The 21,994-nt window shown below is 42.1% G+C and overlaps 1 protein-coding gene across 2 annotated transcripts in view; it reads left to right on the top strand.

Annotated features, from left to right (window-relative positions):
- The window catches only part of RCSD1 (RCSD domain containing 1), a 256,342-nt gene that overhangs the window by 157,945 nt on the left and 76,403 nt on the right, over positions 1-21,994 (top strand). Inside the window, exons 3-4 of one of the 2 annotated variants that reach the window (XM_086935571.1) lie at positions 13,975-14,064; positions 19,081-19,152. In XM_086935571.1, the coding sequence (XP_086791697.1) occupies positions 13,975-14,064; positions 19,081-19,152 (162 nt within the window). The remainder of the gene's footprint in view (positions 1-13,974; positions 14,065-19,080; positions 19,153-21,994) is intronic. The other variant, XM_086935572.1, reaches the window with a different exon arrangement.

Raw genomic sequence — 21,994 nt, forward strand, 5'->3', positions numbered from 1 at the left:
GAAAGTACGGCCAGCCGGCCGTGAATTAATATTTAGGGGAGGAGAAATTCCTGAGGGCAGAGCGCACGCTGGGGGAAGCTGTGGGAGTTTCACGGGCACTGCATGAAATCGCCCGTTTAGTTAAGCTCTAGTTAAGCCCCTATATTCTGGCAAGCTCAATGCGCAAGCGCATTGACAGGCGAGACCTAAAAAAGATTGCACATTACAATTCATATTTCAAAGGTGTTTTGACAGCTTCCTTCCAGGTAGACACACAACAGTGGACAGTGATTATGTTAAGCCACACTCCAGCCGGGACAACTGTCAAGTCCCACTTACTATCTTGCTGGGTAAAATATGAAAAAAGAACCTAAAACTCAGAACAGATAGTAACCCACTTGCTTGCTTTATTTTTCTATTAAACATTTAATATAAGTTAGTACAAAACTATCCACACAGGCATTCATCCCAAAAATATCTTGGTTTCACACTTTCACTGGAAAAATCAGTCTGTAGAAACTTGGAATCCAAAAACTAAAAAGAAATACTGTACGGAGAGTAAAATATACACCATTGCTTAAATTAAAACAAAAAAATACTCATAAAAAGGCAGCTCTTCAACCAACGCAACTCCAAGTAGACATACACTTTTCAAAATGTCAAGCAATCTTTTGTTCAGCTTCACCCATGTGAGCCTGGATTCAAAAAACAAGTGTGGCCATAGCAGCTTAAGACAACTTTCTTTCATAGGGAGATAAAGGGTCAAGTTCATTGTAATGTTTAGTGACAAACTGGTGTACAGCAAGAGTAAAATACACAACACTTGCCTAGCCAGCTCATACAATACAACTCCACGCCTAGGCAGACATTGGTAATACGCATTTGCCTTATGTATGAGACATGGGATAATGTTCAAGGGCCCATTCAGCGGTATCCAATGGTACAATTAAGGCTTCCATCAGCAGTTAAAACTAAGTGATAGTTGGTTGCCCCATCGAGTGGAACTTGCAAATTCTAGATCAATAAAGAGGGTCGTCACTTAGTTCTCCTTATTCACAGACCCCTTTATGCTGTAAAGTGCACCTAACCACACAGGGGTGGTCAAATAGCAAAGAATAACTATGCAAACATTTTGTGCATCAGTGTTTATACTTGGACCTTCACGAGAGGCTGCGAAAGTAGTCTCTACAGGGAAGAGCAGATTATCCAGAACAATTACTACTAAACACAAAGAAAGGCAGCGCGCTCACTCCCCCTTCAGTCACTGTACAGTCATTGTACTTGCATTAAATAAAATAAATCTTCAGTCATACTTTAAGTTTGGGCTCAGACCGCTTTAACCACCTGCTGGCAAGCCTTACTGCTTCCAAAACCGAGAGCTTTGGGCCAGCCTCTCGCTCATGATTGGATTGCTTTGCGATCTCCCTTCCCTGCTCCCAATTCAAGTGCTTTCCTCCCTATCCATGTGTATGCTCCGCTGGAAGCATTTCCATCGGTGTTCTGGCTGGTTGGCAGGCAGCCTTCCACTGCGGAATTTGCTTTGCATTCAGCAAACTTTTCTTATTCTGCAAAATCAGAATAAGCCATGATTCACTTTGCCACCAACCTATGATACAGCACTGCCAATAGATAATCAAATGTCTAGGTGCCAGGCGGCCAAACAAAACCTTTTTAAAGTCAAAGTAAACCAAAATTTGCAAAGTCATCCAAATTCAAGAGGGAAGAATCACGAACCTACATAGAAGCACTGTGTGAGACCTTTTAATCACAGATAAGCAAAACTAGTAGAGTCTGCAAACTAGTTACCACCAGCAGCCCTGCTTGATGAGAGCAAGTAAATTATGGCAGACTAAAACAAACAAGGCTCTGAAAACCTGATCTGCGAGTCCGCCTGCATAACAAAAATGAAACAAAATAAATGAAATGAACATAACACCAGGATAGCACTGCGGTGCAGCGCAGGTGAGAAACATGGTTCAAACAGACAACGGAAGTAAAACCGCACTCCCTTGCAAAAACTGTGGGCAGGATAGAAGAATTACTAGACAGATGAAAATCCGCACACTACAGGAACACGAATCTGCTCTCAAATTGAGCACTAGTGAAGATTAACCCTTGACGTTTTCAAGCATTGGAAAGTTTATATGACCCGCAGATGACAGCGGCGCATGATGGCTTCTGGGAGACAAAACCAGAGACGGGAGATCAAAGAGATCGGTACAAAAGAAGGCAATCAGATCGCCTCAGTGCATGACAAATCAGAAATGTGCCCAAGGTCCAACAAACCAAACCATTCCCTCACGAGGGGCGTGGGCGATGAACTACACAGGCCTAGAGGCTTCAAAGAGCCCATCACTGGGAATGTTTGGGTGAACTGCCCTTTCCGTTTAGCCAGAGATACGATATTTAGCAGGGAGTGCAAACCCAACACATGCAGGCTGCAAGTGATTTGTAAGTGCTTGCCACAAGGACTGAAAGGTGGCTAAAAAGATCGGACCATTCCAATAGAAAAATAAAAGGCGGTGGTAGGTTTTAGCACACTCTTAAATATACCTTCAATTTCATTCTGCATTAGCAACTAAAAATTAACTTCCTGGAGGAAATGCAGCCTTCGGTGCATCCCTGCTCTTCCCAGCGCCTATTGTCCATAAATCAACAATCCCCTTTACAGCCTTCCTTGAAGTAAGCAGCCGGGGATTCCCAGCACAGTTAGAAGATTATGTATTCCACACTCTGACAAGGGGTTTCCAAAAAAGTGCTTATAAGGCCGTCTAGGGGTGCGCATGGTCCAGGATGTTTTTAAGTTGCAGAGAAATGCTAGAGAGGGCTCGAGTCACAAGTTCACATCAGAAAAAATAAGTTTGCCCTTTAAGGTAGGTAGGGAATGAATGCCCAGCCAACCTCGAAAGGACATAACAAGCTCTTGGCATTGCTGAGGGGAGGGGAGGGAAAGAAATGCTCGGCCTGGGCGGTGAAAGTGAAGTGAATAATTAGGGGAGGAAAATTCCTGCCTGAGGCCGAGCGCACGCTGGGGGAAGCTTCAGATGCCAGTGGGAGGGAGGCTGATTGCTTTGATGTGGACATACAGATGGTGCCTGTGGGGGAAAAGCGCGTGCTTGTTCACATGAACTGTTGAAAATCCTTGAAAATCCACCTCGTTGGTTTGACAATTATTTTGCCCACTAAAATTCGATCCTATCCATTCCTTGCGGAATGGTATAGGCTCGATCTAAAAAAACAAAGGAGAGAAACTGGATAATAAGTCCATTTTCCAAGCAAAAATTATATTGAGAACAAAATTAGGCAAATGTGTACCATAATGAATTAGCATTTTTTTTAGAATTTTGTAGTGGAATAAAGAAATAAGAAAAGAAAGAGAGAGAAAGAAGAGAAAGAAAAAGAGAAAGGAAAGATAGGAATAAAAAGAATCATCAATCGTATCAAATATTCTAATAAAACTTTCCATCAATAAACCATATGAAATCTCAGAGAACAATATATTAATAACAAAATGTAAACAATGTAGAAAGAATTAAATACAATATTAATGCCGGCTGAAATACAAAGGTAATTGGTATGCGGAGACCTAAAGGCTTCTGCGAAGTAGTTGCAGGGACGTAGTTGCTGAAGCTCTGTCTAGCCTATGATGATGGCATAGAAGATTCCACCAAGCGGAAAACGAAACTTTAGAGGCAGCCTTCCAGTTGGAGGTAATAACTTGAAGGGCAACAGCAAGTGTCAGATCAACGAAAGAGCAGAGTTTACGAGCACCCAGCCAATATATGGAATTACTACCCAAAAAGATGGAGTAAATATCAAAAGGGTAGTCAGTGGATCAAATAGAGGCAATTGATTTACAAACTTGTAACCGAAAAGTAGAGATATTGGGACAAAGGAAGAAAGAGTGTAGATAGGTACCAGGAGTGTTCCCACAGGACCAACAGTTGGAGGATAGGCCAGAACTAAATTTGGAAACATAGATAGGGGTTAAAAATTTGGATAATTTTTAGTATGTTTTTTTTATAAATACAGGAGGTGTTTTAAACTGCTGGCATTTAGCTACTTCTGCATTCACCGGGCATATCGCTACCAGTGTGTGTTGGTGTACTCATCTGTAAGAGCGAGTCACCGGAAGCTCCACCACCCTAGTTAGTGCATGCAGACAGTGGCCAAACAGCCATTTTAGTGCTGTTGGATATGTCGGCCTCTTTCGATATGGTCAACCATAAGATATTGATCAAGAGGCTGGAGGAATGTGGCATTGTGGGCAGGGCACTGGACTGCTGCGGTCCTATCTTTTAGACAGACAGCAGGCAGTGACCTCGAGGCCCTGCCTTTCTCAGAGAAGGTCAGTAAAACACAGGGTTCTGCAGGGCTCAGCGATCAGCCCAATTCTTTTTAATTTATACCTATGCCCACTTATCTCTCTTATAAAATCTTATGGCATTGAGGTTATAAATTGTGGGGCAACACCAAACTCTTCTTTTCCCTTGAGGGCAATGATGCAGTTCCTCTGGAGAAATTCCATAGCTGCATGCGAGAAACAGCAGCTTGGCTCAGGGATAACTCATTGCAATTTAATGGGGACAAGACAAAAATACTCTGCTGTACTGCAAGTAAAATCCCTTGCCCCCTGCCAGTAGACTTCTGGGCAGGCTCTGTTAATAACCCTCCAGTGCCTGTAAAAACAGTCCGCAACTTAGGAGTACTGCTAGACAGTAATCTGCAATTGGACTCACAAGTAGATAAAACTGTGAGCACCTGTTTTTCTCTGCTCCGAGTCCTTAGAAAAATTAATTCCCTATTCTACCTGTTTCAGTTAGGCTGCAAGTGGTAAGGAGTATTATTTTGAGCAGATTAGATTACTGCAATGCCCTTCTCCTAGGATCCCCAGCTTCCTTGCTAAAAAAATTGCTAAGGATACAGACTATTGCAGCTAAACTTGCATTGAACAGGCAACGTAGAGCTTCGTTCTCGCTTGCCTTGAAAGGTCTCCCTTGGCTGAACATGGCACAGCGAGTTCAGTTCAAGGCATTCTGTATCGACTGTAGACCAGTACATAAAATGGGGCCTAAGACTCTACAGAGTAAGTTTCTATGGTATTCTCCCAGCAAGAAACCTACGTTCCTCCTCAGCCAGCCTGATATGTGTCCCACATGTCAAGAAAGCTCGACTGGGGGGCAGATCATTTCTTTTTGCAGCCTCCCGACTCTAGAACAGTCTGCCAATAGAGCTTAGACAAATGGATACACTGTCCCGCTTTAGGAAGGAAGTGAAAAAACCCTTTTTCCCCAGAGATTAATTCCAGTCCTATGCTCTAGCTCAGTTGCATACAGTTTTTTGGTAATCTCAGCGCCAGGATACCCGTTGGGTGGCAGCCGCGCTATAGAAGTATTCCCGTACATTACATTACAAAATTATCTCTGGTAAAAATATTAAAGGGTTTGAGTGACACTAGCGTTGCCAGAGGTGTGATGTAAACTAAACTAGATGGAGTTCCAAGTGTGTATAGAGAGGGTACGTTGTAAATCTGATTCCCATAAAAGTTCAGTTATGGTTTTGGGACTGGAGGGAAGAGTGAAATGGAGATATTTGTATATATGGGAGTCCTGAACAGCAAGGGAAGTAGATTATGGGCCCGATTCACAGAATGAACTTAAGACTCAATCCTAAACGTACTACTATTTTGGTATTCACAGAATGCACTTACTACTTTTGGCATTCACAGAATGAATTTACTACTTTTGGTATTCACAGAAGTTAGGATTTTGTCTTAAATTTGTCTTAAGACAAACTTAAGACAGACTTAAGACAGACTTAAGACAAACTGAAGACAAAATCCTAACTTCTGTGAATACCAAAAGTAGTAAGTTCATTCTGTGAATGCCAAAAGTAGTAAGTGCATTCTGTGAATACCAAAATAGTAGTAAGTTTAGGATTGAGTCTTAAATTCATTCTGTGAATCGGGCCCAATGAGTCTAACAAGGGATCGGAGGAAGAGGGGGAGTGCTAGAGATAAGAGAAAACTGTTGAATTAAAATCAATCTTAGAGATTAAAATTTAGAGAAGGAAGTAGCAAGTGAAACTGAGATTGGAATTCTTGGAAAGACATAAATTGTGAATTCTGCATCAAGTGTTTTACCTGGATAATCCCGTTGCTAACCCAATCCTTCCAAAAGATGGTACGATTAGAGAGTTTAATGGACTTATTATGCCATATAGAGGAGGAGTATAGGAACATTTGTAGAGGTACTAGCACTTACATTTTAACAAACTAAGCACTGGTAAGGGATGGTCTAAGGGACCATCTGGCGTATACCTCAGCATACATCACTAACAAGGACTTACTAGGAGATTGCCCCTGACTTCGCTTTAGACCTGGTTAGTATGCCCAAGATGTTTGGCTCCCTGTATAGTATAGCAATGAGTGGTATGACATTATCCACCTGGCAGTCAAGGAAAGTGCAGCTGGCCAGGTGCATCACTGTCTCAAGGTCACACACAAACAGACCATAAATCTCAGGTCCCTGGTTCTGTCAAGATAAAAACTATACTCTCTGGTACGTTTTAACGAGTGCTGAAGAACACAAGCCTGGTGCTGGCTGCTTCCTGAGGACACCGGGCCACTTCTGGTTGGCAGATTCCAAATTCAAAACAGCAGCTGGAATTTCCTTAAATTTGGCCTGGAATGGTAGGTTTAGCAGTTAATTTATTGATGTATTTTCCGGGGTGTGTTATGGCAGTGCTAGGTGTCTCCTTGCAGGGACCTGTGAGGAACAGGAGTCCAGTCAGGTGCAGGAAGGGGGTCCTATCTCACACAATTCATATGTACCTTATGTGTATACATATATGTGCAGTGTGAACTGTGATGGCAGCTGCAGGGGACATGTTCTGTCCAGTGTTCTATTCCTGGGAAACAGCCGGTGATTTCACCCTGGGTGGACAGGTAAATATACAAGGGCCATTCTTAAACATTATGTGGAAAAGGCTTTGCAGAGCTCATTGTGCATTCCATTCCCTTCCCTTTAATATGTCAGTTTTTTATTAAAGTTCCAGAAATGAGAACTAAGTTGTGGAACAGAGCCTATTCAGTGACTGCAGCGAAGGAACGAATACTACTTCCACAAGCATTACCTTCAGAGCTCCACCTCATGATGTACCAAATGTTGCTTAAATCTTACTTTTTAACCCGTTGCGTGCTCCGTCGGCAGTTAGCCGACGCGAGCACTACCTCTGGGGTGCTGCGCACGACCAACGGCCGATGCAGCCCCGCCCACTGCGTGGAAGCCCGCATCCCCCGCGGTAAACGGGTTAACAAAGCTATACCACTTATTGTCGTAATGTTACTGTTTTTATCAGTTGGGACCTACATTCCTGATGCCTTATGCTCACCCGATGGAGTTTTTGTCTATATTTTACTTTTATCTCTTGGTTTTGTGTTGCTCTTACACTGTCAAGAAGCTTTGCAATAAATGCAACAAATGCACGTAGCATAAAATCAAATAACATCAAAACAACTGCAAGATATGTGAACTTTCTTATTAAGATAATTGAAGTCTTGGCCTGTCCTATCTGCTTCCTGGTCCCTCTTTTCCTTCTTTCCTGGTTCCCCTGGATGCTTTGAGTTTAATGGTATAAAACATAATACAAATTACCTATAACATAACAAAAGATGTATTCAGTGAAAGCTAAAGCAAAACTCCCATTTTCCACAATTGTTCCAATAACTTCACTGTGAAAAGGATTGTGATCCAGTGGTTGAGGCCAGACAAAAATATTTACCGGCTGATTTAGAGTCTCGGTTACAAAATTTCCCATCCCACTGGCAGTGGAAATTCCCCTACATTTTCAGCTCTGCACTCTTGTTGGAGTGTTTTCTCTTAAAGCAGGTGTTTCCCAGCAGATCAGGAAACCATGCTCACGTTTCCATGAAAGTCCGCTTCACTTTCCATGGTGGTCTGTGAAAGCCTGCCTCTCTTTCCATGGTGATCTGTGAAAGCCTGCCCCACTTTCCATTGTGGTATGTGAAAGACTGTCTCACTTTCCATGGTGGTCTGTGACAGCCTGCCCCACTTTCCATGATGGTCCGTGATAGCCTGCCTCTTTTTCCATGGTGGTCTGTGAAAGCTTGCCGCACTTTCAATGGTGGTCTGTGAAAGCCTATCTCACTTTTCCATGGTGGTCTGTGAAAGCATACCTCGGTTTTCTGTGGTGGTCTGTGAAAGCCTCCCTCTCTTTTCCATGGTGGTCTGTGAAAGCCTCCCTCTCTTGTCCATGGTGGTCTGTGAAAGCCTCCCTCTCTTGTCCATGGTGGTCTGTGAAAGCCTCCCTCTCTTTCCATGGTGGTTGTGAACGGCTGCCTCACTTTCCACCATCTTCCTGTGTCTACTTCATGCAACTAACTCTCCAAACATGGTGGCAGATCTGATTCCCACAATGGGTGACACAGTGACTGCGATGGAGGTGTCCTCGCTGGCTGGTCAGTGACACGTCTAGAATTTTAAAGTTGGCATACATTGGACCAGTGATAAAAGTATACATACAATTATCCGTGTTTGCTTAAAATGTTTACACCTGAGTTTGTGCGTGCATACAGCTAGATTTATATATGTGTGTATATATATATATTTATATATATATATATATATATATATATATATATATATATATATATATATTCAATGAAAAAACCATAGGTTATAGACCATATATAGTTAGGAATTTGCTATTAAAAAACCATTGAAATTCACTGAAAAAAACATAGGTTATAGACCATATATAGTTAGGAATTCGCATTTACAAAACCTTAATTTACTCGCACAAAACCATTGAAATTCCATGTATAGTTAGTTGCGCTAACTATATATCGCGCACCCGCAATCCACTGCTGATGATGTCACATATTACATCATTCATGACATGGTCAGTGACATCACTGATGACATCACTGATGACATCTCAAATGACATCACTGATGACATCACTGATGACATCATTCATGTGCTAATACGATGAACCTCTTTAGACTCTAATATAACCTTAGATACACTCAGTGTAAACAGACACTCACAGACTGTCACTCATCCACGGAGTTACTCACACACCTAGTCAGTCATGCAAAGAATCAATCACACCTCCATTTCCTCAACTATACAGTTATACACACCTTACTTGTTTAAACATATTCTCAAACATATTTAATCTCTTATACAATCCCTGATACAAGTTCACAATGATCCATACAGCCACTCACACATTCACTGGCTCTTATGCACAGTTATTTATATATGTCAACTCTCCTATGTACTGTGTTTTACATATGTACTTACTTTGACATGTAGCACTGAGATATACATTCACTCAGCAATACACTCATGCACACAGTCAACTGCCCATGCAGCTGTTTCCACATGCACTTTTGAAACCATACATCTAGTGAATCAACTGCTCACACATCTATGCACAGAGTCATACACCTCCCAGCCACCCACACACACTCTCAGTCTCCCATACAAATACTTGGGCAACCAATCAATAACCCATATAGTTACTCATATAGCTACTGATCAACACATGCAACAGTATACAGAACAACAGATATAATGATGCACAAAATAAAACAATTTAGTCACTAACCCATGCACTCAGTGAGACACATTTAATCACTATCTCATACAGTCAGTCACGCACCTACTAAATCCTTCATCCAGACACTTCTAAATCTACTCATTCTTCAATATGTAAAACATATTTAAACTTTACAGAAACACACAGTCACTGGATGATGTCATCAGTGAGGTCATCAGTGATGTCATTTGAGATGTCATCAGTGATGTCATTTGAGATGTCATCAGTGATGTCATCAGTGATGTCATTTGAGATGTCATCAGTGATGTCATCAGTGATGTCACTGACCATGTCATGAATGATGTAATATGTGACATCATCAGCAGTGGATTGCGGGTGCGCGATATATAGTTAGCGCAACTAACTATATATGGAATTTCAATGGTTTTGTGCGAGTAAATTAAGGTTTTGTAAATGCGAATTCCTAACTATATATGGTCTATAACCTATGGTTTTTTCATTGAATTTCAATGGTTTTTTAAAAGCTAATATCTGTAGCTGTAAAATGTATTCTTCTTTAAATCTTGAAATATATTTTTCATGTTTTTTAGACAATTTTTTAAAAAAATGTTTTTTTCCCGAAAATATGGTCCTCCTCAGCCACCCTCAGAAAACCTAGGGGGTCAAGATACATCTACCGTGCCCCCTTCTACCCATTCTGAACATTATTTGGCCTCCATCTTGTATCTTGATTCGACCGAAACACAAAATGGTGGACTCCCGTTACGCTCCAAGTTCGCGTACCGGGGCGCTTCCCGGGAAGCGGTCCAAAAAAAAGGTGGGAAAGTAATTCACAGAAAAAAGACTGGAGACACTCTCACCAAATATACATTAGCTCATACTACATAACAATCCCTTTCATTTTCACAAATTTGATTGAAATTCCATTTAGCCATTAAGCCTATAGACCTCTCTAAATACCGTGAGGTAAATTACTTCACAAAACACATCTGAAGTGTTGGAATTGACAACCAATGAAAATGTTACTTTCATTTTCTACTTTTATTACCTGACATTTGATTGGTTATATACCTGAATATATATAAAGGAAGAGAAGGAAACACAGCCATTTTGACTACTACTTCTTGTTGTATATATCATTTAGAATATCACTAATAACATCAACTTGTTTCTAAAGGTAAGTTGTTATTTTTAAAACTGAAGTATATTGTGCACTATAAGTAAATATGGTAAACTTTTTCAGATAGTTATATACTATCCCTCTGTAAGAGTTAGACATTGAGAAAGGCTTCTTTATTATAATTATGGACTGATTTAGGTTTCTGTGGTATAATTATGAATTTACTTAGGCTTCTTCACAGGCACTTTTTAATAGTACTACTTCACGCCTGAAACCATACATTGCCCATAGATTACTTCTCTGTTATAAACTCACAAGTGCCTGTCTGAACTTAAACCCAACAGTGCCCTATCTCTACTGATATATTTATTTTTTATGCAAATTACAGCAATAAAATGGAAGGTGAGCAGAATGTTTCCTTCGAAATTGTTCTGGAGAACAACACAGAAAAAGTTAAAGAGGACAATGATGACTCAGATTTCATGGATGAATCACGGGACCATGAATTAGTTCAATGTGTTGAATCTGTGGATCATTTACTTCATTATGATGACGGTCAAATGTGGGAACTTATGTTCACTGAACAAGAACACATATCAGACAGTCAAATGCTAGACGTTCTATTAAATTTTGAAAAACAATCCGAAAAATAAAATTGTATGTAATATTAAAAAATTGTTTGTCTTTAATCATTTTTATATGTAATTCATAAACTAGTTAAATGTTAGAAATGTTATTAAATTTTGAAACACAATAACAATAATAAATAATTGCTTAAAAAATAAAAAAATTCAAAAATAATCAACAAAACCAACAATCAATTAACATACAGTATTTGAAAAGTCTATCATTCTTTTATCCTTATAGTACGCTGCCTAGAACGCTTCCCGGTTCGCGTACTAGGCGCTCACCACGCAAAAAAATAAAAAAAAATTATTTTTTTTTTGCCCCGCGGGGCCCTTTTAAAGCCTCCACATAAAACCTAGGGGGTCAGCGAGGATCTACTATCCCCCCTTATGATCATTTCCCCCTTTGTTTTGGCCTCCTCTTGTCTCTCGATCCTACCGAGAGACAAGATGGCGGCCGCTCCAGACTGTTTAGAATGTTGACAGACACCGGAGAGCCAATCAGCTTCGCTTCGCGTAGTTCCGTAACGCGAAAAGTACGCGAACCGGAGCGCTGCCCGGAGCGCTGTTACCGATATATATCTTTTTTTAAACGTTAATTTCTCAAAATCCACTGGAGCACATATATTGAGACCTAGCAAAGGCACATCAGGCTAACAGTCCCTACAATTTTGCCAAGTTTCGTGCAAATCCATTCAGCCGTTCGGGCTAAAAGTGAGTCCAACCGCCCTATGGAAATTAACATGGGAAAAACGCGTTTTGGGACCCCCCTTTTTTCTCGGCCCCCCCTTGCCGAACCCCCCCCCAAATTTTCAGGGGCTGCTCAGAAACAAAATGTTCCATTTTCCTGAAAATTTCAGCCAATTCCGTCCACAAACGCCAAAGTTATTAGACATAGAATTTTCAAAAATTCCATAGAGAAAAAATCCTAACTATATATACCTACTGGCGACCGCCAGTAGGTAATATATATATTATATATATATATATATATGTATATATATATATATATATATATATATATATATATATATATATATATATATATATATATATATATATATATATATATATATATATATAATATATACACAGACACACATTTCAAGCCAGATTTGATTTACAGTTCAAGTAAACAACTCTACTTTGCAGTGAGGTGTCATGGACAATTTAGTGTGTGTAGCAAGGCGCAGTTTGATATTCTGTGCTGCCTCCTGGCACATTCAGCAGCTGTAGTGGTGGGGCCAAAAGGTGGGGATATCGAGAAGACTAGATAAGGCCACGGGTCCCATCTGGCACCCCTCAAGAGATGGACGGGGAATTGGTCAACATGTTTCTCGCATAAGGAAATTATCCGCGATTCATCAGGACCATTAAGGTGTAGAAACATTAAAAATTGCAATCAATCAGCAGCATGCTAGTGTCATGTGTGAAACGCCGAGCTCGAGTGATGATGGGTAGGTCACACAGCAGGGACACAGGTTAACAGAGCACCATCTTAAGGTGCTCTCCTGCTGTTCTTTTACCGCCGAACACTCATGGAGCACATAATCCTCGACCCTTAGGCATAGGATATGACTACAGAGGTATTTAAACCTTCTTTCCTTGCATTTCACACATGACACTAGCATGCTGCTGATTGATTGCAATTTTTAATATTTCTACACCTTAATGGTCCTGATGAATCGCGGATAATTTCCTTATGCGAGAAACATGTTGACCAATTCCCCGTCCATCCTCATCTAGTACCACAATACCTAACTAGGTGGTACCAAGTGAGTTGGATTCACGTTTTTAACCGTAGCAGGAGACCTCCAGAATAAAGTAATACTTTTTGGTACTCCCTACTACATTTTATCCTTTTTCTGACTATTTGCTCCAATCTTCCACACACCCGCACTTCACCAATAGGCTGTTGGATCAAAAGATCTCCGATAAAGAGCCCCTCTTTGAGGTGAGCCCGTCGGGGATTGCACCGCCTCCCCGACGAGGAGCAAACGCCAATGATGAAGCATGACACCCATTCGGGTGTGTGAGGCAAATATATCCAACACAATGGATACCCTAGGGTGCCACATGTACACCCCCGGTCACGCCAAACACACATAATTCTTCATTCAGGAACGGTTCAGCTACCCACTTTGTTTTCATTGACTCTCTGGGGGCATTGGCTGATACTGGACCTTCCACTTGGCTAAGTGGTAAAGAATGCCCCGCTGATCGATTGATCACCCTCCCTTCTTTTTGACAACCCCTCAAGAGATGCCATTGGGGTGGGGTATCTGTCAATGAAATAAACCCAAACAGGAAGCTGCTATTGCCCTAAGGCATGGATGGAGACCCTCCAAATGTTTTGCTTATCCTCCTTTACTTCCCACCTCTAAATCAAGCGCTCCTAACCTGTGAGTTTCAACCATGATGTATGTATTTAAGTGGCTGAATCTTTTGGTGCCTATATCATTTACTACCTTGGTAACAAAGGGCTGGGGCATTACATTAAGCAGCAACTGGAGCTCGCCCGTTGAGGTGGAGTGTTACAGAAGGATAACCAGCCCCAGGCAAATTCCTGGAGTTTTTATCACATGTTTTGTCCCTCTACCTTTGTATGCAGAGCATTAGAATTCTCTTCCCTTACTGGCTGTTTCTCTGGATTCTTCTCAGGTGCCGCTCCCCAAGCCAATTCGCAAGAAGCCGCCGTGTTCACTTCCGCTTCCAGTGGTCAAGGCAGATTCGGGTCACAATGGTGAGGAGGTAAGCGATGTTCGATTCGAAGGACTGGCGGGAAGGGGGAGAATGGGAATGGATCTGCCTTGCTAGGTGACAACCTTCAACATCAGGAAATGAATATAGTCCTTTTTTCGCATGTGTTTACAACGCATGCCATAACAACGCAGTCGTTACAACCACTGCATTGTTATTTCGCATACGGTTATAACGCAAGTCGAAATCACGACTTGCTTCTAGGGGGCGCTGGATTTTGGAATAGTATAATTTATAATTCCAACTCCAGTTTGAGCAGACACTAGGGAAGGTGTTGGATTTTAAATCCAACACCTTCTGCCCCCTAACGCAAGTCGTTGTTTCAGCTTGCATTGTAACTGTATGTGAAATAACAACGCGGTAGTTGTAATGACCCCATTGTTATGGCATGCAAAGTAAATGCTGTTTACCTCAGGAAACCAGCATCTAGATGGCGTTACCATCACTTGCCATGCCATCCTGGCCTTCCTGTATGCGAGTTTCTCTTGGTGGCACCTGAAGCAATAACAGACAACTAGAAGTAGTCTAGCAGTTGAGTCATACTTACATAATGACCTTAAGAAACATGTACATGCACAGGCTGTTAGAGCAATCTGTTGAGATAATGTAAACTCTTTATTTCTGATACACATCTTGATATCCTCAGTTATTTATATATGTGTGTGTGTGTGTGTGTATATATATATATATATATGTGTGTGTGTGTGTGTATGTGTATATGGTATATCTATCACGCAACCGCCCATAAAGCAGCGGAGTACATGGTCAAAGACGAGCATAAAGTCAACAAGTAATAGAAGAGGAAGGTGGGTTGTGGACACGTAATGCATTGTGATATAGTATTCTTTAAAGAGGTGTCTTCAACGCTTTCCTAAAATCTAAGAAGAGTCCACAAGAAGTAAATGCTGAGAAATTGGATCTGAAGTAACCCTTCTCCTCGCAATCAGAAACTAAGACATTTGACTTACAATACATTGTTCATTCCCACCGAAGAATGGCAGCAAGAAATCTTGAAACTGCCACATAATGCTACTGCTGCAGGTCGGCCAAGAATTAGGAAAACCAAAGATTTGATATCTGGTTATTTCTGGAGACCTAATTTGCAGCAAACTATAGAGAAATACAACCAATTGCTCAGTTTACGCACAAGCTAAGATCAGCACTGCTAAATGTACTGGACTTTTTCCATCTTTACCAGCACCCAGTTACACCTGGTATCAAAGGTTTATGGCTTTTATGTAGGTCTCACCAAATCTAAAAGTTATGATGTCCTATGTGTAACTAGTTCTTAAGCAGGGACAATTTGTTCCTTTGAGGGGAATACCTTCTGAACTGGCAAAACTTTTTTTAAAGAAGTAGCTAGAACCAGAATTGATTATAACTGACAGAGGTACACAGTTCATGCCTCATTTTTGGAATACTCTTTTGTGCACATTAAGTCCATCTAACTTCCATCCTTAGACCGATGGAGAGACAATGATTGAACCATTCCTCTTTCACAAAGTATCTAGTATCATCTGTTAATAACTTCTTACAAACATCCAGTACTATTCATAAGCAACAACGATAGCATACAATAATGAGACAGAGAACCTCTGTAAAATTCAAGGGATAGTTTTATTGTCGCCTACACATCTCTCAATCCTGGGGTGATTATCCAAAATTTTCTCCTAGATTTGTGGTTTGTTTTATTATTACTGAATGTGTGAGTCAAGCAGCTGTATTTGTGAAGTTGCCTAAAACCTGGAGGATGTATCTTGTGTTTCCAAACATTAGTCCTGCTCATGTATGTATGTGGCCATGTACAAGGCACTGCTGCCTTTTTGGCTAGGTTTGCAGTACAGAAATACCAAAGACAAGAATGAAATCAGCGAATAATAGGTGAGGAAGCGGGGTTGTGGACGGTTAATGCATTGTGATGTTGTGTTCTTTGAAGAGGAATGTAAAGTGATTTAAACGCTCCATGTGTGAGGTATATGTTCCTTTAATGGTGCAGGTTATACGTACAACAATTATGACACTTCTATGACAGATCCTTAGTGACAAAAATTAATTTCAATAACACTCACCTTAATCACATGTAAACATATGCCTACCCCTAATCCTGACTGTATACCATCCTATAACAGTCACTCTAAACCTAACCAAACTCTAAACATTATCATTGTCCTACTCATAATTTTAAATCTATTCAATTTTACTTTTTATTTTTTAGTCCTAAACCAGAAATACTTTTTCCTGATATTTTCTCACCCCCATGGCCTGAATAAAATAAAAGTTGGATAGTTTTACTGATGCCTGGGCTGACACCTCTAAGTGGGCATGAGGCGAAATCTGACAGAAGTGTTGTAGTCCTGTAAGTGCACTTCTGGTTGTCACACAAACTGAGTCACAGCGTTCAGCTTCAGGTGACCAGGGGGATTCAGTTAATAATGATGGAGGAGTCCCTAGGTCAATGCATAACTGTACCCAATGCTGGCACTAATGAGCTGCACATGTGTGGGCTGTTAAATAACTAAGGGCCATGTGTGCAAAGGGAGACACTGCAAACAGTGGTTGCAAATTGTGCACCAACTCTTTAGAACTTATTTCTGGTTTTGTGATGCAGCCTAGGTACCAATAGGTTACCTCGCTAACTCCTCAGTCACAGGGGTCGTTGAACGACCTGCCTAATTAATACTAATGTGGCAGTTTCCTATTTGCAACCCCCCCCCCCCCCTTCCCTTGATTGGCTAAAAGGAGCAAGGAGCAGCAGCCCACCATGCCTGTTTGCATTTCCAAAAGGATTTTTTTAAAGAAATATATTTCTGAAATGAACTGGTGTGCTTTAAGAAAGAGCTTACCATTTGGGAAGCCTTTGGGGAGAGCAGGCCGTGCCCTGGAGGACTGCCTGCTACCGTCAAGCTTCCCCGACTCTATTCCCAAAGGACATTTCACATTATATTCCACATTATAAATCTGCTACCACTTATAAGGATTTTGCAACATAGTAATGGTTTGTGACCACAATTGTGACAAACTATTCATACATTTCATTGACATTCTCAATTAGGAATAGACACCCCTTTCTCGCCCCTTCCAAATTACGATTCGGAATGAGCCTCAAAACCCATTTTGCAATTTGTAAAGGCTTTTCTAAGTCGCAAATGGGGTTTAGTCAATACCACATTGTCACTATGTGGTAACAAACGTTCTGTTTTTGCGAATAACAGGATTATGGACTGCAAAATAATTTAGTACATCTAGCACAAATATCAATTGCAGGATTAGATGTCCATCCAGTACCAAGCACATTGAGAAGTTCTGCAACGTCCACTAACTGAGCTGTCAAATGACCCTTTCTAAGCGGGGACAAAGCTTCTTGGTATTCTCTGCACCAGTTCAAAGTAATGATCTGTAGAAAGATAAGGGATCCCAGGTCCTTGCATAGGCTTTCTGTGAAGGTGCTCACTGAAATGGGGGGGGGGGATATATTTCAGCACCATCCTGGCACTTTAGCAGTAGTCAGTTCCAGCTAGAAAACTGCACCAAAAGCAGCACTTGGATAAGGTTCTTCAAGTGCCTCAGAAGGTTATCTTGGAGTTGATGCACAGCAAGTGTTGTGCAGGGTGTCTGTGATCTCTCTACTTCATGTGAAGAATATAAGACAAATCAAACCTGCCAGTGAAGGCAAAGACCATTCTGAAGTTGGACGGCGCCAGAGCACAAAGCCTAGGCTGTTTTTTCCTGGTAAATGCATGATATTATGAAAAGTTTTTTTAAAGCCCTAAAGCTCTGAGAATCCCGGTAACAGATGTTATTACACCCTTCACGCCTACTGTTTCTATTCTGGTATATTAAGGTACTACATTCTTGCTGTAGGATTTACCCTAAACATCTGCTGTTCCACCTTCTGACTGTTTTCACTTTGCTAACCTTATGTCTTCTCTCTTCTGAACTTTGCCCAGCTCCCACAAAACCTGAGTTGTCGAGTGCATTTTCTTTTCCTCTCGATAAAGCTATTCTGAGCTGGCTTTTGCATGAATGCCCTTGTTGTAGATGACTACAATAACTCTCAGACCCCGTTGTCTTTTGCAACCCTTGTCCATCTGGGTTATATTCAGGTCATTGTATTGGGTCTGTTCATCCTGCAGTTATTTATGGTCCTTGTAGACATCTCTTTGAAGTTGCTTGTAGTCCGCATCATGTTGCCAGCTCCTCCTCCGCTTCTACAGTCCATGCAAAGCAGGACATCTTCACGCATCCAGCTGAGGTTACCAAGTGCTCTCCTGAGTGAATCTGGATCTCAGTCCCCATCCTGTTAAATTGATTTGTTTCTTTTTGTGTTGTAATATTCAGTCAGTCAGTCAGAAAGCTTTATTTCGGCTATTGCAGCCATAAAAGCACATGTAAAATAGCATTATCCATAAAACATAGTTCATAAAATAACATGTTAATTAGAGATTAAAAAATACAATTGTCGTTAGGACCCCATGGGAGTCAAAAAGGTTTCAACATATAGAGGGTCCCACCCCCTGAAATCAGTTGTCACTGGCGGGGCAACAAACAAGGGCAAATACTATAACAAGGACATAATAATTGTAATATTGTGGGATTGACAGCAGGATTTAGCCCCTAGGATGAGGCAACTAGGGTCAACCAGAGATAGCTACTATGCCTCAGAGCATATAGAGGTAAGTGTGCCCTCTGGTTGAGAGAGTTTGCGCAGCAGCTATGAGTAATTTATTTCTTTGTTCTTTGATCTGAAGAGTTTTAGCCTGCATTTTTCTATATTTGACGTTTAGATGAAGAACATAGCTAAAGAAGCATGGATGAAATATGGGTGAAAAGTATACAAAGAAATGTCTTCAAGATTTCTCTGAAAAAGAAAAAATAAGGGTAGTGTGGTAGAACAGAAGAAAACCAGTCCCAATGTGACCATCGGAAAATGGAGTTTAATGTTAGGTGGTTGACTTCTGCACTTTCATGGTTGGTTCAAGAAGGTCCTTTTCTCTCTTTTGTTGACAGAAAACAGCTGGAAATGCTCTTCATCCTCCGAAGAACAAGGTGAAACACTCCCCCATCATTGAGAAGCTTCAGGTATGTCTCTCAGTTCTGTTCACAGGGGTAGGGTGTGAGATAACATCTGCAATCAATTGAGGTGTACAATGGTGAGAGTTTTCTCTTTCTGTTCTGGTGAACTGCAGGTATGCATACGCCTATTCTCACATGCACCCACCCTGACAGGATGAACTCTTGCTTAAATCATGCACCACAAATGAGTGCAATGAAAGAAATCCAGTGTACACTCAACATCACCTACAGATTTTCTTAAGTTGCTCTTTAGCCTCAAATCCATACTGCCACTGGCTTTTAAGCATTTAATATAAGAGTTGTAGGTGTCAGATGTGCTTCATTTTCAGTATTGTCTGTTCCGTAGGGGATAATGTTCCGAAAGGGCTATCCAGTAAAATCTAGGAAAGCATTCTATAAAAAAAGAAAAAGATTGCTGAATCACTTTTTCTCCCTCTCAGTGGATAGAGCTGCAAGAGTGATGTCCCATGGTCACAGTTCTAAAGTCTGCCTCCAAGTGCTTGATTGGTCATCAATCAGGTGTCTGAAGAACTTTGCAGGTCCCACTTACCTTCTAAGCAGATTTAACACTGCTGTTTCACAGCGCAGGGACCAGTTTGGCCCTTCCATCTGACCCGAGTTTGCCTGGTTATACAGATTCTATGCTTATTCTCCAAATATGCATTGCCCTGCTGATGACCCATGAATGAGTTTAGGATTGAAACATTGTCACACTTTGGGCAGTTAGACTAGGAAATTCATTGTATAGATGACGTCAGTTGGATGGGGTCAATTCTATGCCTTTGCGTATCTTTGCCTAATATATTTATATACACTTTTTTTATTTACCTCTGTTTTTGTGAGTACTTAAGCACTAAGCGCTTGCTTCGACTTGTTAAATATTATCATTGCATTTTTACTAACATGAGAAGTAAACTACTCAATACCTAACGTGGAGTCGGGCTAATTGAGGGCCCGCCGTATGTAGGCCTGAGTCAGGGCGCAGGCATAGGCACTCGAAAGGACACACACTAGACTCGGTGCCAGTGCCAGTGATGGAGCAAGGATTCGCATATAAAGCGACCCTTGAGCGGGCTCTTCCTATTTATTAACCCTGCAGGCCACGCCTGGCCTGCGGATGACGTGGGTGCATGTGTGTGTGTGTTTCCCGTGCGGAGCCAGAAACACAAGAGCGTTGACCACTACATACCTTTCCAACTCAGTCTTTTTTTTTTCTTTTGAATAACAATACTTAAAACATTACTGAGACTAAATTAGTAGAGTTCAGGATACTTGTGTACAGTCTGATGGCACCAGCCTCTGTAACCTCAGCACGCAAAGTCTTGGAGCTGTTGGCTCGGGCGAGGATTGGGTCGCAGACTGTACCTCTGGAGAAGGCCTCCGTGGCGTGTGTCCTCGGATGGTGCCTTGGCTAGAGACAGGTGAGGGGAGCGGCATAGTATTTTTGTCCGGCTCCGCTGGATTGTCTCCACCTGCTGGGTCTCTGACTGCTGCCTCTTGGGCTGGGGTCACTGGAATTTCTGGTTGGCCACCAGCTGACTCGCTCGAGATGTCGGTGGGAACTTCTTTGAACCAGGAGATATTTCTAGAAACTTCTTCACCTCCCTTCCTGGCCGTTACCATGGTCCTGTTGCTGGTAACTACTGTCCATGTGCCGGGTTCATAGGCCGCCCTGAATTTCCCCCCTGGTCGGCGATCTCTGAGGATAACAGTTGCTCCCGGCCGGAGAGTCTGATTTGCTGCACGGCGTCGGGTACTGGCTTGTATGTTTCGTCGTTCTCAACGGTCTTGCACTTCTTGCACCTCCAGCGGGGAGGGTGTCCACCCTTGGCAGGTGGGGATGAGATCTCTCCTCGTGCCTTGTAGCATTAGTGACCAGGGGCTTTGCTGCGTGGTGCAGTGTGGAGTACTCATGTATTCTCTTAGGAACTTGTGGAGTCGCTTCTCTGGGTCGGCCTGTTCCAGCACCGCAATACGGAACATCTTGTTCAGGGTGCATATAACTCTCTTGACGTCACCATTTGCCTGTGGCCATTGGGGTGTGACATGCCGGTGATCACCCTCGCTGCTTCAGAAACGCAGCGAATTCTGATCCTTGAAATGGTGGCCCATTGTCATCTCGGATTTCGTGGGGGAAACCAAACATGGCGAACACTTTCTCCAGGACGGGGCTCACATGTGTGCAGGCGGTGGATGTCACTGGTTCCATGACTGGGTACTTCGAGAACGCATTGACGATCACTAAGGTGTGCTTCCCTACGGGGAAGCTCCCAAAGTCAATGCTCACCTTGGACCACAGGGTTGTGCATGCCTCTTCGGTAATTACAGGGATTGGTCTCTCCGGGGTACTGATCAGTTGACAGGACGAGCAACAACAAACGAGATCTTCAACCATTTGTTCCAGTTCAAGGAACCAAACTTTTTCCCTCATCCGTGCCTTCATTTTCATCACCCCCTGATGGCCTCCGTGAGCTAGTTGGGTGGCACTGTGTTTCAGCATTTGAGGTATGGCCAATCGTGATCCCCTTAGCAGTATTCCGTCACTTGTGGTGCTGAGTTCGTTCCTTATGCACCATGTCTTTGCCAGGCCGTCATTGTCTTCTGGACTCAAGGCATTTGCGTGTCGCAAGTATCCTGCCCATGATCCATCTTGGACCACTTGGAGGGTTCTGGTGTATACGGTATCGGCAGTGGCCGCTTCTTTAATGTCCTCGAGGGTCATGGCCTGAGGGCACGCTGCGGCGGATACCATGTGGACATACTGCTGGACGTCTTCTTCATCTTCCAGTGCCTCCTATGGTACTGAGTACCTGGACAGGAAATCCGCAGGATTCTTTGCACCGGGCCG

This window comes from Lissotriton vulgaris, chromosome 8, assembly GCF_964263255.1.
Source record: "Lissotriton vulgaris chromosome 8, aLisVul1.2, whole genome shotgun sequence".
NCBI lineage: Eukaryota > Metazoa > Chordata > Amphibia > Caudata > Salamandridae > Lissotriton > Lissotriton vulgaris.